Source organism: Castor canadensis, chromosome 3, assembly GCF_047511655.1.
Source record: "Castor canadensis chromosome 3, mCasCan1.hap1v2, whole genome shotgun sequence".
Lineage (NCBI taxonomy): Eukaryota > Metazoa > Chordata > Mammalia > Rodentia > Castoridae > Castor > Castor canadensis.
Genome location: NC_133388.1, coordinates 13,377,797 through 13,395,265, shown reverse-complemented (window position 1 = coordinate 13,395,265; position 17,469 = coordinate 13,377,797). Strand labels below are relative to the sequence as shown.

The 17,469-nt window shown below is 35.2% G+C and overlaps 1 protein-coding gene across 3 annotated transcripts in view; it reads right to left on the bottom strand.

Moving 5' to 3' along the window:
* The window catches only part of Atg2b (autophagy related 2B), an 81,119-nt gene that overhangs the window by 49,815 nt on the left and 13,835 nt on the right, over positions 1-17,469 (bottom strand). For 2 of the 3 annotated variants that reach the window (XM_074067194.1, XM_074067195.1), the window contains exons 2-12: positions 15,621-15,783; positions 13,765-13,917; positions 13,152-13,254; positions 11,199-11,361; positions 9,406-9,585; positions 5,410-5,506; positions 4,705-4,890; positions 3,443-3,597; positions 3,246-3,351; positions 1,830-2,088; positions 307-457 (exon numbers count right to left, since the gene is read on the bottom strand). In XM_074067194.1, coding sequence (XP_073923295.1) covers positions 307-457; positions 1,830-2,088; positions 3,246-3,351; positions 3,443-3,597; positions 4,705-4,890; positions 5,410-5,506; positions 9,406-9,585; positions 11,199-11,361; positions 13,152-13,254; positions 13,765-13,917; positions 15,621-15,783 — 1,716 coding nt within the window. The remainder of the gene's footprint in view (positions 1-306; positions 458-1,829; positions 2,089-3,245; positions 3,352-3,442; positions 3,598-4,704; positions 4,891-5,409; positions 5,507-9,405; positions 9,586-11,198; positions 11,362-13,151; positions 13,255-13,764; positions 13,918-15,620; positions 15,784-17,469) is intronic. The other variant, XM_074067196.1, reaches the window with a different exon arrangement.

Sequence of the window (17,469 nt, the reverse complement as noted above, 5' to 3'; positions counted from 1 at the left end):
TTAATAGACTAGTATATGGCCTCAAATGCCAATACTTTTAAAATTTGTTTCAAAAAATCACAAAGATAAAAAAAAATTAATACTAATAATAGCAATGCCCATATACAATTAGTATATTCTTTAAATAGAATACTAATAAACTATTATATATAGTATATTAATATACACTCAGATCATAGTAATATGTGTATAATACTAATACCTGTATGATTGCCTATAAATGTTTTTAATAAAGTAATTGTTCATACCGTTCTTAGAAAGCAAGACAGATCTAAAGATAATTTCAAAGAACAATCCAGCATTTACCTCTGTATAGTGAGGAGGAAGTGAGTGAGACTCAGTTGGAAACAGACACTCCAAAAACTCCATTTGCCCAATGGACATATCAGTACTAAAATATCGGGCAGCTGATCTTTGTCTTTGCTCATAGGATACTTTAATGCCAGTACCTATAAATCTATTACAAAAAAAAATGCAGCATTTAAGAGCACCCATATACTTCTAGATTATACAAGAATCCTAAGTAGTCAGAGAATACACAAATGTTAATAGCATATAATAACTACCCACTTATTCTGACAAGTTTGAGATGTTAGCAATAACTAATATTCCTAAGTACACGAATGAGGAACATTACTTCGAATTTCCAATTCCTTGACATAAAAAAAAAAAATCACTTGTTGATGAGAAATTTTGCAAGATATATTTATTTCCCAACATAGCCTTTCCTTCTTCCACATTTTCTAATTTACATTGCAGTGGAGAAAATCTTTCGATAAAAGGTATGGAATAGTTTCTTAAAATTACCTGATAATATCACATGAGCCAGGTATGGTAGCATATGCCTGTAATCTCAACACATAGAAAGCTGAGGCAGGAGGACAGCAAGTTCTAGACTAGCCTGGGCTACACAGTGAAAACTTATCTCAAAAAAAAAAAAAAAGAAAAATTTTAAACTCTGGTTGGCAGGGCCCAAATGAAGTCTACCTCCAATTTCTCTGGGGTTTGCTGTATTTCCTACTGCTTGATATTTGAAGCCTTGTCAAAATAGAGGAAAAATATGTTTACAATTTGATTGAAGACACTATGGCCCTAAACAGTAGAGTATCTTTAGGTAGATGTCAAAACTACTTTGCATATTAATTTTAATACTTCAAAAAGTTACATTAAAATAACTCCAAAGTACTTTCTAAAAAATAAAATGTGTCTAAGCCATTGCATAAAATATCACTCAACAATTTATAGATCACATTCCTATTAAATAGTATTTGCATGCTAACAATACTAATAAACTCAATTATCTCCTCATCTATTAGTATTTAACTCATAAAGAATCATTGGCTAAATAATAGCTTTGATTTTTTTTTCTTTTAAGAAGTTGGGAAAAGGTAGCATATGAGTTGGTATCATTTCCCACATAAACCACTGGCTTATGGATCAATTCCAAGTTCTTTCTCATTAGTTCTACTTTCACCACCACTGTCAGCTATGCTGATGCCAGTGACAAGAACTGTTTCCATGGTTATAATTGTGTCAGTAGGGACAATGGAAAATGTGGTCAAAGAAACTTAGTGAGTACAGGTTAGAGCTACAGAGGTAATTTAGCAAACTCCAGGACAACTAGATCTTATAAGTGCATCACTACTCTGCATGCCACATAACCTGAATGAGAAATTCCATACTAAACATCTTCGTAGCATTGCAAAAAAAAACTTAATTTCACTCATACACAGATAAAATGTGAATTATGAAAACAAATGCAAATAGATGGCTACAAAGGTATATATTTGGTTCTTTTACAGATCATTAACAAACATGAGAGAGTTTACCTAAGGTGATCATGTGAGCAAGCTTCTGCAAATACTGCTCGGAAAGACTTAAAATCTTCTGAAAATCTTGCTGAATCGATCTTTTCTATACAAGTAAAGAAAGCTATGGCCATAGGTGTCAGGGGATTGAGGTTCAATGATGTTTCAGGCGGAGATAAAGGATCAATGTGAAGCACAGAGACTGAAAAAGTTCCAACAGCTAGTCTAAAAATAAGCTCAGGCCTCGATTCATCCACTGAAGCAGATCTAGACGGGAGAGCTGAAATACATGTGTTGAAATTATATACATTACATTTAAGACTAAAACACAATTCGTATATCAAAATTATCAGCTTTAAAAACAGTTGACCATACAGAATGATAACAAAGCAAAATAAAATAAACTATTTATATCCAGATCCTTGATACTTTATTGAAATTCAAGAGTAACATATGAATAAATCTTTTGCATTAATAAAACTGTATTAGAAAAAAATCAAGATTAACCAAAAACTACACATTAAATTTTCCTTTAAGCTTGGCAGGTATTTCAACTGAATTTTGCAGAGTAAAGACTAATGGCATATTCAGTGGTAAAGCACTTGTCTAGCATGCTCAAGGCTTTGGGTTCAATCCCCAACACCAGTGTGGGGGTAAATTGCAGAGTAGAAACTGAAGATTCTCTTTCAAGGAATACATAAACAGTGAAAGAAAACTCAGGGGGCTGGGGTGTAGCTCAGTGATAGAGCACTGCCTAGCATGTTCAAGGCCCTGGTTTTAATCCTAATGTCATAAAAAAAAAATGGTTAAGACTTTAAAACTGGAATTATAGTATGAAATTTATAGCATATTTTCTCACTAACAAGTATTTAAATGCCTAAAGAGGAAAATTATTATAAAATACTAAATACATAAAGGGCAATTATTATAAAATACTTCAGTGTGAATCATTCGACAATTCATTTTCTTTCTAAACTTTCTTAAATGACCTAGAGCAAAAGAAAAATTATGAGAGACCGAAAAAAAAGCAAGGGTATAGAGTTCATGCTTAGTGTGGAAGGCCCTGAATTTGATCACCAGCACCAAAAAAAGTTTAAAAAAAACTGAAGGAAGGAAGAAAGGGAGGGAGGGAGGGAGGAAAAATCCAAATGGAATTTTTTTTTGGTGGGACTGGGGTTTGAACTCAGGGCTTCATGCTTGCAAAGCAGGCACACTACCACTTCAGCACACCTCCAGTCCATTTTATTCTTGTTATTTTGGAGATGGGGTCTTGTGAACGATTTGCCTGGGCTGCCCTTGAGCCTGGATCCTCCTGATCTCAGCCTCCCAAGTGGCTTGGATTACAGACCTGAGCTACCAGTGCCCAGCCCAGAGAATGGCTTTCATTAATTTTCAAAAATTCCAATGGAAACTAACAAGTGTCTTACTTGTACTTACCAGCCTTCTGTAGAGATGCTGTGTGAGCTAGGTTGGATGGGAATGCTGACCCTCTCCCTGGCTGTTCTTTATGATGATCATGAAACTCACCCCAAGTTGGCTGAAGCTATAAAAAATTGTTTTTAAGCACGTAAATGAAGGGGAGAATTTTATAAGCGACTTTTTAAGAACAAAAAGAAAATTAAATAATACTTTACCACAGTAGCACTTAATGGAGATCCTGCTGGGGTATTTGTGTATGTACTAGTTAATGATAATTCCAGGTCCATATTTGGGGGTTCCCCAAGGGGTGGAAGAGAAGAGAGACTATGGGACATGTCCATATCAGCCATGGAGAAGAAAACTTCTTCTTCTGGAGAGAAATAAACTTCATCACTTAAGTTACAGTTCCATCCATTCAAGTCTTTAAAGTAGGTTAATATGCATTAATGCAATCTTCCTTCAGATTACTTGACAAGATAGTTCTGCGGCAAATTGTATGTTAGTACTGATGGAGTAATTGATGTAACACAAGATACTAATAGTATAGTAAAATCTCAATGAAGATAAGTTAACCAAAGGTTAAGCCCTCCTATTCCTGATTATTCTGCTGGGTGTTAAAAATGTATTTATTTAATAGGAGGGTTTTAAATATATATATATACATAATAAGCAGTATTATGCAGCATATTTTTTAAGTGTCATATAACAAGTTAATAGTTAAAATCCAGATTTTCCAAATTAGCATGTGCAAGGATCTGGGTTTCAATCCCCAGCACCAAAAAGTAAATAATCAATAATAAAATAGCATAAATATACTGCTATCTCAGGTTTCATGTGGATATAGCTATTTCCTAAGCCAGAGGTGGTGGGCGGAGGACACTAAACACATTTAGAATTCTATTTACATTTCAGTTCCTTCTTTCTGGAGACTGACCATCACACAAATGAAGTTTGTTGTGGCCAAAATTTCCTGAGTAGGCTTTAATTTTTTTATTTGGTTCAACATACCAAACTGAAACTCCTTCCTATTATTTGTGATATTAGTGCTTATACATTTTAGAAAAATGTAAAGTAAGCTAGGTAATGAATATATTTACAAATAATTGATAGAAAGATTAACAAAGAAGTTTCCTATTTAAAGGAAACAGTGCATCATTATGTGAGCACATAACCTGACAAAATGAATAATTACAACTAATTTATGTTTTGTGTTAAGCTACATTTTTACAATTGATTTTTCTTACGGAAAAAAGACATCATTTATAAGACAAAACTACACAATAAAAAAAAGGTAACTACAGCAACCATGTGCTGTAATGTTGTGGTTAGAGAAAGTTATAAATAAAGTGTTCTTACAGTATGGGTCTTTGGTCTTTGGTTCTTTCATTGCTAAGCTCTTTCACAGAAGCCAAAATTAAGTTGAATTTTACCTATAACGATAACGTATGAATCTGATGTCATCTGTTTTGTTGCTTACCACGGCTAGAAGGTGTACGAGCCGTTTCTGTCTCATAAAAGCTTTGCTCTGAAGATACACCCACAGAGAGGGAATCTTTTCTCAAATAATACCGGTTTAATTCCATTTGAATTCGATACTCGTCTTCCTGCTGCATGGGTCGGTTTTTCCTATCTTTATTAGCTAACCCTATTTTGCTAGAATTTTCTACAAGTATACAAAAGGAAAGCAAAACAGTAATTAAATTTGTAGTTAGCTGTTTAAACATCTCTCCCCAAACCCATTTGTGTAATAACAATGGCAACTCAACACCACTGTCAGGGCAAAAATCACCATTATTCAAAATCAATACAAAATCTAAAGAAAAGTTTTCAGCAACTACCCAGGAATCAAAAACCTTACCTCTAAGATACGAGTCATTAAAAATATTTTAATATGTGTGCTACTTTCTGTCTTTAAGAATTACATTTCCTTGGTTGTATAAAGTACTATTCCCAATCAAAGAAATAGGTCAGAATCATTTTCAAAACTAATGCAATATAAATAATCTGAATGCTGACTTGTGTCACAGTAACACAATTCAAAAACCTAATCCAATTAACTTTTTAGGATTCTTATTTATATCTTTGATTTCATATATCTAAAAATAATCAATAGGGAACTACTTGTATGTTAAAGCTGCAGTGAATTAAATGATGAAGATGATAACAATAGAGTTATACTTGCCTGGTCCAGCAACAGCTGCTAACATATCCAAGAGCAAATGTACCTGCCTCGGTGACAGGAATAGATGAACGGAGTCTATCTGTCCATCAACATCCAACTTTAAAAAAAAAATTCAGGATGAATACTCTTTATAAATTCATCACATGAACTTCAGTATATTTTAAGGCACTGAGATAAATACTTACCTTTAGTCTAGGATTCCTTCACCTAACACATTCTCCACTAAGTCATACAATCTAAACAAAAACACATAAAAGCCACCAAACTATTGTCATAGGAGGGAAAACTTTTCTAGGAAATACCATGTTAGCAAGCCTAATGTCATACTTTTGGTCTCTTTAAGTCTTTTGAGTATTTGGTATTTGAGGAGGCCTTAAAACATAGTCTTGGGCCAGGTGGGTTGGTGCACACCTGTAATCCCATCTACTTGGTAGTGGGAGATTGGGAGAATGGAGTTCAAGGCCAATGCATCCAAAAAGTTATTGAGAACCCCAGCTCAACAAGCAAACTAGGTGTGGTGGTATCCATCTGCAATCCCAGCTATGCAGGAGGCATAGGTAGGAGGACTGAACTGAGGTAGGCCCCAGTAAAAACACAAGACCCTATCTGAAAAATAACTAAAGCAAAAAAGGGCTGGGGACATGGCTCAAATAGTAGAGCACCTACCTAGCAAGCTTGAGACCCGGGGTTTATACCCCAATAGTGTAAAAAGAATCTACCCAAGAAAAAAGATTAAGGTAGCAGCAGTACAGTATTCACTAACTTTCAAAAGACTAAAATCATCAATGTTAAAGCTTGAGTCAAAGAGCAAATAAATCAGCTTTTATCAGACTACCCACAGGTCCTACTCTATAGTAGGGCACAAGAAGACCTTCCCTACCAACAGTGTAGATCAGATGCCTATCAGACTCACAAAGTCTACACTCTCCTGCACAAGAGTGGAAACCAGGGACAAAACATACACAGAAGTACTTATGGGGACTTTCCTTCTTGTTCCAACTCTTTGCCCACTTTTCATTCTAGAAACAAGAGCTCTATCACACTCTTCAAGATTCCTATGGAGGATATTCTGACAATAGTAATTTCTCTATATACTACTTTCTGATAAGTTGAATATCCCTCTTACTTTTCATTCACCCCTCTTAGTTCTAACTAAGTGTTAGTCAGTGCTAACACTGACTTCTACTATCTGTATGTATGCAATTTTGCAATTGATAAATAATTCAACTAATAAAACATATTGATAAGAGTCAAGTGTAGGGGACATGTCTATAATCCCAGTGTTCAGGAGACAGAAGCAGGAAGATCATGAGTTTGAGACCAAACTGACCTAAATAGTGAGACCCTATCTCAGAAAAAAAACAAAACAAAAACTAACAAAAAAATCCACATTTATATTTGGAAAACAGCTTCTTGCCCAAGAGAAAAAAAAATTCTTCGATTCTAAAACTAAAACTAAAACACATAGTGACTTTAAGAAATTTCCATGATCTAAGAATACGACACACTGTCTTATAACAATAATCAATTATTATCACTTGTTTGAATACACAAGTTGATGAAGTATGTTATATATACAAATGTACATATGTGTATACATATATTGTCGCATTCTTATGACTGTCTCTGTTTCACAGGTGAGGAAACAGGTTCACAAAGACTGACTTGCACAAGGCCATGCAGATCCAGAGCCAGGATTTTCACTTAGGCTGACCCAGAGGAGAAGCCCTTCCTCCTTCCATGGCATAGCTCCCCCTGTTCTACCCACAGGCTGTTTGTTTTATGAGGCTCCTAAATGACTGCTGATATCCCACGCCATGTCCTCAATTATGGCTGGAGAGAGTGGGGAAATGTGTTTCTGATTACAAGACAAAATTTTTATGTTTTTATTTCTTTGGCCTTGACAGCACAATGTCTGATGAAATCTCTACTCTGCACTAGAATGGAAGGTCAACAGTTTCATTCCTAATTTCCGTGTAGAGATGTTTCATTATTAGTACATTCTGAATTTAGAATACAAAGAACAAAATACTTACTACTTTTTTTTTTAAATAACTAAAAAAGTTCAACTCAGTGTAATATGGTAACTGGAACAAAACATCTCTAAATGCAATCCAGGCAGTCCTCTACTTTCATATATAACGTATTTCCAAGAACATTCACTAAAACCAAACATGCTGATGCCAGACTCACACACTGCTCGGGGGAGTACTATCCTTAGAGAAATTCTAAAAACAATGAAATCTTTCATAACATTTTGAACCCACAGTTGAAACACTTAAGCGTAATGAACCCTGGAAAGAGACTAAACATCTAACGCTTTGAACACCCTATTAATGTTATCTTCATCTGTATTGCATCCATACTTCTCTGTGCTAATCTCTAAGACTTCATTTTTTTCTCAGTTAGTACCCATTTTCATTAAGGGCAAAATGTACACAAGTACTCAGGTTATTATATAAAGTGCACTGCATAGCCAAGGATGATAGCATCTGCAAATACTAAACACTGGGTGGACTATGCTGCTACGATGCAAAATTTCCAGAGGTTCACTCTTCACCTAGTAATATACAGAACTCTAAAAGTAACATATAAAAAGCACTTATACAAGTCAACACACAATGTGCAAAACTTTGGGTCTGCAGAAAGATTAAAAACATACAAATGTTGAAGACTACATATACTTAATCAAAACACAGTTATAAAATATATTGCTCTGGTTCTTTCTTCTAAAGAAACGGCAAATGCTGGTTTCCTCAGACTGTTGCTACAGCAAGGTTGTGTTCACAAATACCTACAACTATCTGCTCCACTAACAATCCCTTCATGTTATTTCAGGAAGAGGCTGAACATCTAACAAAGGATTTCACATCATCTGAGGCAGGACAGAGTAGTAAACAAAGAGGAGGACAGAAATCAATACTTGAAATGTCTTCATTTTTATCAATATTCTCCTCTCCTAACACTAATTAATCTAAGAAAGAATTTCTAGAAAAAAAATCCTCTGAAAATCTTCTTTTGTACATTCACAAATATTAAGTAGATCCTGCTTCTATATTCCTATAGCAATTCTTATGCCTCTTAGTGTATCTTTCACTAAAGGAGACTGTATTCCACTCATCTCTGCATCTGTCCCAAGAACTTACACAGAGCCTGACACACAGTCAAACACCTACAGCTAGGTAGATGAGTAAATAAAATGAATAACATCTTTTTTGTATCTTTTTGGCTGTACTGGGGTTTGAACTCAGGACCTCAGTTCTACTACTCGAGCCATATCCCCGGCCCACCTAATATTCTCTTAATTTAAACCTCATTTTATAGATATTACAGTTCCCAAACTAAGAAAGTAACACCTGACATATACATTTTTAACTGACTAAATAAATCCAAGTTCCCTGATTTCCAACAGAATGGTCAGTACTGTTCACTAAGAAACAAGTTCAGGTGTCTTTATATAATGTCTTACAAAGGTATGCCATAAGACAGAAAAAAAAAGTCAGTCTCTTTTCTTAAATATTACACAATTATAATAAGTCATTCTGCCAAAAATACAGATGGATATTTTTACATACATAATTAAACAAACCTCTTCTACAGTCAACTTCTTTCTTTTCAAATTTCTTCTCCTCTAAAACTTCTTAATATTATGATGATAGAAAGTTAGATAATGAATTCTACTTATCTTAACTAATGAAACCATGCCTAATACAAGTAAAAAAGAGGTAATTTGGGGACGGGGGGTGCTGGTTGTTAAAATAGTGGAAAGTGAGCATAAGAGGTGACCTTCATAAAACTTGATTTGCAGTAGTAGGACAAAAGCAGTCCTTACTTGCATTTTGTGACCTATGACCAACCACAAATACCAACTGAGAATAAAAACACTAACTGCAAAACAGCAGATACCTTAGTTACAGAATAGCCTACTCAACCAATGAGGCACAGCATACACTAAGTACTTGTGATTTTACTAGAAAAAATAAAATGAACACTGACCTTAGCTCCAGGAAGTACTTCATTCTGTTTCCATGTGAGACTCAACTCCAACTTGCCAATTAAACCTCCAATCTGCACTGGATCAGAGGGTGCTATTTCTGGTAAATTTCTAGTTAGTTGTGGATGTGGTTCATATACAATTTTGGGGTTCCAACTAGGTGATAGCTTTGGCTCAGTTTCCTACAATAATGCAACAAGAATAAAGTTATTTAAAATTCTTTAGTGTAAATAAATCGTAATGCAAAATGTAAATGTCAAGAATAAAATATCTGACATACAAAACTGTATCATTACAATAAATAAACCAGTATCTTATAGCAAAAATGAAACAGTACTATATTAACATAGTACCTTAGAAATAAAAACGAATCACAGAAAAGGACTTTATGAAAAAGCACAGTATCTGTTCAAATGATAGCAATAAGAAATACAGACACTGTATAATTAAGAAAAACACATCGGGCATGGTGGTGCACACCTGTAATCCCAACACTTGGGAAGCTTAAGGCAGGAGGATAGCAAGTTTGAGGACAACCTCAGTTACACAGCCCACTCCAAACCAGCCTATGTGGTTAGATGCTATCTCAAAAAAAAACAGACAAACAAACAAACAAACAAAAAAAAAAAACACTGTAATCCCAGCTATTCAGGAGGTAGAGACTAGGAAGATGCTGATTTGAGGCCAGCATGGGTTAAGTGTTAGGAGACCCGCTCCTAACCAGTAACCTGGACATGATGGGTCTCATAACCTGTCATCCCAGCTGCATGGGAGATACAAAATAGGAGGATCACAGTCCAAGTCAGCCCAGGCAAAAACAAGAGACCTAACCAAGAAACAACTAAAGAAAAAAGGGTTTCGGGCATGTCTCAAGTGGCAGACACCTGCCCAGCAACTGTGAGACCCTGAGTTCAAACCCCAGTATTTCAATTAAAAAAACAAACAAACAAAAAACCCAAGCACATGCAAGAAAACCTGATTTGTGTAATAAAGCAAAAGGCAAGTTAAGGAATGCCTAATTTTAAAAAGAGATTCTGTGCTCTTGGATGGAATAATAGAGTTCATTAAGATAAAGTGGAGTTTTTTTGTTTTGTTTTGGTGGAACTGGGGCTTAAACTCAGGGCTTCAAGCTTGCAAAGCAGGTGCTCTACTGCTTGAGCCACCCCTCCAGTCCATTTTGTTCTGGAGATGGGGGTCTTTCAAGCTATTTGATGGGGCTGGGCTCGAACTTCAATCTTCTCCATCTCAGCCTCCCAATTAGCTAAGATTACAGGTGTGAGCCACCAGTGCCAGGTAAGATAAAGATTTTTTTATCCTTATGTGAAAAAAAAAAAAAGATTTTTTTAAAGATATGATTTGTAAGATAAATTTTCAGTAATACATTCATCGGGTAAGGTAAATTTGAACACTGTTTAATTTCCTTTCTTTATTGCCAAAGGATATTAAATATTAATATACCATTTTTCCACAAGATACAGTATCCAATATCTCTCCATCAAACTAGTACACAGCAAACTGGTAGGAAAGGCATTAATTATAAAATGAGTGTTTTTAAATCCCTAAAATATATATTCTCATAAACCAGATGGAGACTCATTAACACATATTCTATATCCTAGCTCTCATTTTTAAGACAAGATCTCACTACGTAGCCCTGGATGTATTGGAACTTGTGATCTTCTTACCTCAGCCACCCCAAGTGCTGGGATTACAAGTGTGTACCCCAATGCTCAACTGAAAGTCCTCACTTAAACCTAAAATCTGTACCATATTTTGGGGTTTTTTTTTTCCTTACCACTGGAGCAGTTGAACACACCGGGGAAGATTTTGCTGATGCAGAAAACTCATCCCAGAAGAGAGACACTCCAGAGAGGTGAAGTAACTTGTGAGCAAAAGCTGTGGGCTGATGTACATTAATTCCTGAGGTTTCATCAGCAGTTTCATCACAGTAGACTGTTCTGAACATTAAAAGCAAAAAGAGATTTGAATAAAATCCCTAGGAAAAACTATTTGTAATGATTTTTTTTAAAAAGGAGCACTTTTAAATTGAAGGGATTTTTCAGATGTTGTTATCACTCCTTACAATATGCCTACAATAATAATGCCTGTAATTGTAGGTCATAGCACTGCACTTTACTTTAGTAAATATCTTGCGAAACGACCTTAACTCCAAGCAAGATAACTTTATGAGGCTCTTAAACTGGAAGAAATAATTAAAAACTTCCTGAAGTTAGCTTCAAGGAAAACAACTCCTGCATTCCCTCATGAGACATCTCTCATCTCTCTCTCTTTTTTTTTTTCTTTTGAGACAAGGTCTCACTACATAGCCCAAGATGGCCTTAAACTCATTTCTTCTTCTTCTACCTCTTTCTTCTACCATTCAAATCCAAATGCTGTGATTGCAGGCGTGGACCACCGCATCCAGCCTCAAAACATTTCTTTTCTTTTATTTTTTTTTATTGTTTTATTATTCATATGTGCATACAAGGCTTGGGTCATTTCTCCCCCATGCCCCCACCCCCTCCCTTACCACCCACTTCACCCCATCCATCTCCTCCCCACCCCCTCAATACCCAGCAGAAACTATTTTGCCCTTAACTCTAATTTTGTTGAAGAGAGAGTATAAGCAATAATAGGAAGGAACAAAGGTTTTTGCTAGTTGAGATAAGGATAGCTATACAGGGAGTTGACTCACATTAATTTCTGTGCGTGTGTGTTGCCTTCTAGGTTAATTCTTTTTAATCTAACCTTTCTGTAGTTCCTGGTCCCCTTTTCTCAAAACATTTCTTGGTAACAGTGAGACATCATTTGGCCCCAAGTCACAAGCCTGACAATGAATGACATCTCTTGACCTCCTTATGACCACTTCAGTTTAAACAAGAATATGGTTCTAAATGCAGAAGATTTTAGACACTGTTTTAATATACCATCTAAGGTAATACATCAATTTCAAAGATACACCGTGTTCAACTGCACTTATGTTAACAATAATGGTTTTACTAACAGGTGTGTTTTGTGAAAGACAGAATCCATAAACTGTCTCTTTAAACCTTAGTCAAAACTCTGAACATACACTTGTATAAAGTGTCTTTGGAGCTCAGTGTGCATACTTTACCCTTTACATTTCTGTTGGAGAGTCATGCAACACTGACACGAGTGACCAGTTACTACCTCAAATAGACACTCAGGTGTGTAGATGGAAATGAATCCCTAACTTTAGAGCTATTCATAGGGGCTACAAGTGAGAATACACAGAAAGTTAACACCAATGTGTTTATATCTCTTAAAAGTACATCAACATTGTACATATTAACCTTAAAATAATCCTCACAGAATCCTCAAAAGAAACAGTGCCCTCACCCTTTCTGACTTAAAGCAACACTCAGATCAAGTACAGGAAAGCCAAGAAAGAATGTCACATTATGAAGCAAGCCTAAAGATTACATGGCTCAAAAGAAAAAGAAACTACCTTAAATTTAGTAGCACTCATATACTTACTTTGATTTGGTATTAACTAAAAGAGAATTACTTACCTTGAATTCAACATAGAATATATATATTTATACCCAACTCATGCTTTAAGCTTTCAATAATGGGATTAGAACATAATTTAGAGAGCAGCACTTTACTTTGAAATTATGCAGTATTTTAATTTAATATCATTACCTGTAGACTCCAAAAGGATCCTGAAACTTAATGTGAGAGCTAGAACAGGAGTCAGTTACTTTCAGATATAAAAAATTCTTACCTTTCTATTCGAATTTCAAGTGCAGATCCAGTTTTGGAATTTTCTGGCACATGTTCAATTCTCAAAACAGTATCTATAAATGTTACTTTTACTCTTCTTAGCACTAGAGTAAACAAATAATTATCAATGGAAAAAAATCATACGTATACTAAATAACCATTTTTTTTTTTTTTGGTGGTGTGGTGGTACTGGGAATCAAACCCAAGATCTCATATATGCCAGGCAAGTGCTTACCACTGAGCTACACCCCCAGCCCTAAATAAAAACTAATAATTAAAATCCAAAAATCCTGAGTATTTAAAGAAATATTGTGCCTTATTGAGCACATACTCCAGTTACATCTCAACAGACACTTGGGACAATGACTAACACTGTCTGCTGAATTCTAATCCTATCATTGTACAGTGTAATAAACAGAGAAACTCAAAAACAAAAGAAACATGCAGATAAGCTGAATAGAATTATTTTAAATAACTTAGATTCTAAAGTTCTGAAATGAGAAGAGTAACTCTTTTAAAAATCACTCGAGAGTTGCCTTAAGCCAAGATTCATTAGGTAAAAGTACTAAATTACTAGATAAAATCTGAAACTTCGAAAATGCTCAATGCCAAACCTGTTTCAATGGTTTCAGCAAACTTTTCAAGTCCTTCAAAAGGTTGGGATCCTTCTCCTTGTTCATCTGTTAGTTTCTGACTCAGACATTCTTTTGCCAACTGCATACTGCTGGTCATAAAACTTGACCAATACATAGGCTCAGAACCAGTTGCTGCAGAAAACAGAGATTCATCCTAAATAATTTCTCAAAGTTAGAACAATGTCATTTCTTAGAATAACACGTTTCAGGTAAGTTTTTAACATTATGGTGCTACTCAGAAACGACATTCTAGAAATTACTTTTGAGATTTAAATATTACCTTGTAATAACTGAAAACAAAGTTCACAGATGTGCTCTCAATTCATGTTTTATTTTTTATAAAATAATCATTCAACAAGAATTCAATAGGTATTTTTACACATGCATGGTATTGTTCTACACTATATGGAGTGGAGGTCAACAAATCTTTCTGTAAAGGGCCAGAAAGTAACTATTTTAGGCTTTGTGTACTATATCACAACTAACAGTTCTCCCATGATAGCACAAAAGTAGCCATAGAGAGTATATCGAATAAGCATAGCTGTGATTCAATAAAATTTTATTTACAAAAACACATGACAGACCTGATTTGGCCTGCAGACCATAGTTTGCTAACCCTGGTATAGGGAACAGAAAAAATGAGTCAATTACGACTTCTTCCCTTTGCAAGCTTACTATCTAGTGGAAGAAATAAGATACACTTAGAAGAATTAACAAGCAACTATTGGGTATCAACAGAAAGCATAAAAACTAAAAGAAGAGGCCAATTCTTCTAACTGAGGGAATTGACAGGAATTCTGGGAAAGGTAGTAGATAACACAGGCTTTGGACATTAGTATAAATATCGATAAAATAGAAGAGCATCTTTAAGAATGAAACACACGAATTGTGAAAAATCCTTTCCAGATCTTCCAGCTGAGAAAATTCAACCACATCTCCTTACATTTCTCAAAATAAACTGACAGATTACTAAAATTATTACTTTTCAAAATGGAATTTAAAACCCTTTTTAATGGAATATTTTGCAAAGAAAAATATTTCAAAGTTCAACTTTCCTAAGGAAACTATTCTATCTACCATCATGGTTAAAAGGTAGAATATTCTTCTAAATTAAATTTCATATTTTTAAAGAGAATTTCTATGAATGCATTACCAATTTTCAAAATGTTGGTCACCACATTCTATTAAGCATAATTTAAACTTCTGTGCCTCAGATAGTACTGGGGATTATAATTTTACCACTGCATACCTAGATACCACTCACTTACATTTATCAATTCTATCATTTAAAGTATGACTTTTTCTACATTAAAAGTATAACTGTAAAGAAGACCATTCCCTTGTCCCTGCCCACATTACATACTTGTTGATCTATATTAGTATAAACAGAAGGGTTTTTTTTCATATTTAGTGTGCCTCTTACTGTCATTAGTCTTTTTTAACACTCTAGTTGTCTCAGATTTGCCAACAGAAATCCCTTGAAGTCCAATCCTATGTCCTTTCAACATTTCATCAGTCTTCAAATACTCTTCCTTGTTTTGGGACACAATACTTTGAATCTTTAAAATACTAGTTACTTTAGATAATTGGTAACCAAATTATCTGTATACTAAAGTCCCTATGATAGGGTGAGAAACAACTCTTAGGGTAAAATCATGTACATTCTACATAGAGCCAAGTTCTAATATTTTATCTACTGAAAATCTCATAAATACAATAAAAAATATGAGATTACTTTCTCAATCTCTGAAAGGTAAGCATAGAAAAAAACCCAGAAACATATAACACATAGGCAAAAAAAAAAAAAAAAAACCAGAAACATATAACACACTTACCTAGGCGAGGTCTAGGTCGGAATACCATTTCTAACCCTTTCACTTCCAGTGCACAATTATCCTGCAGCAAGGAGCCCCATGGAACTGACAGTGAAATTGACTGAATGAATCCTTCAGTGACTTCTAAAGGTGCATCTGCTGACTCCAGGATTTCATTGAGACACTAAAGAGAACAGATTCATTTCAAAATCACTCAAACAAGAAAAAGAATTGTTAAACAAAACTGAAACAAAAGATATTAATATACCCACACGTATCAAGCACCGGAAAAAAAGCAGAGACTAAGATAAAGATGATTTCCACTCCTCATTAATCTTACAAGATAAAGCAAACATGTTTAGTTCAAGTGCGAGGAACTGTTTTATCAGACGGAAAAGACTGTGTTCTTTGAGTATGCGATATAAACCTAACCCAAAGACTTGCAACAGACCACCTGAGGAAGTGCGATTTTAAGGTGAGACCAGACAGCTGAGAAAGAGGTAACCAGCAAGGGGGTCCAGGAAGGGCAACAGCACATAGAAGGATTCAAAGAGCACAGAAGTCAGATAAGTACAAGCACACATACTTGAAACACAGGAGTATTTGAAAAAGAAAATTTGCTCTAAGCTTTAGTGTGCTGGGGTAAAGACCCAGATAAGGGGGAGGGGAACCCAAAGATCTTGTAATGCATGTCTGAAATTTATCCCTGGGGAGCAAAGTAAAGCTTCTGCAGGGCACCAGAAGGACACCATGATGAGATTCAAACATGAAGTAGATCCCTCCCACTGCCAAGTAGAACACAAATTGGAGAAAAGCAAAACTCAGGCAGTAAGGTCATAAGTAATAGAACCTAAAGAAAACAGTTTGGGCCAGGCACCAGTGACTCACACCTATAATCCTAGCTCCTCAGGAGGCAGAAATCAGGAGGACCAAGGCTGGAAGCCAGCCCTGGCATATAGTTTGTGAGACCCTATCTCAAAAATACCCAACACACAGAGATGAACCAATTCGGGTTATAAACATACGTATATGGAAATATCACAGACTCCCTGTATATAGGCATCACTAGGGAAGAGATGAAATCTACCATTATTACTTAAGAAATTTTTCCAATAAAAGTTTTTATATTAAATTATATTTAATATAAATCATATATATTGTTTTGATCAACTGCACAATAATTATAAAAACAACACAATCTACAGGAAAAAATCTTAACACTTAAAGCTTCGCAATTATCAGAAGGAATTGATAAGATAAATGGCCCTAAAGCAGCCATTAACTTTTTAAAAGGTGAAAAATATCATTAAAGAAATAAAATGTTATACTAGAAAATATTCACTTTCAAAATTTCAAAATTTTTTTATTATTTTATTATTCATATGTGCACACAAGGCTTGGTTCATTTCTCCCCCCTGCCCCCACCCCCTGCCTTACCACCCACTCCACCCCTTCCCTCTACCCCCTACCCCCTCAATACCCAGCAGAAACTATTTTGCCCTTATTTCTAATTTTGTTGTAGAGAGACTCACATTAATTTCCTGTGCGTGTGTGTTACCTTCTAGGTTAATTCTTTTTGATCTAACCTTTTCTCTAGTTCCTGGTCCCCTTTTCCTATTGGCCTCAGTTGCATTTAAGGTATCTGCTTTAGTTTCTCTGCGTTAAGGGCAACAAATGCTAGCTAATTTTTTAGGTGTCTTACCTATCCTCACCCCTCCCTTGTGTGCTCTCGCTTTTATCATGTGCTCAAAGTCCAATCCCCTTGTGTTTGCCCTTGATCTAATGTCCACATGTGAGGGAGAACATACGATTTTTGGTCTTTTGGGACAGGCTAACCTCACTCAGAATGATGTTCTCCAATTCCATCCAT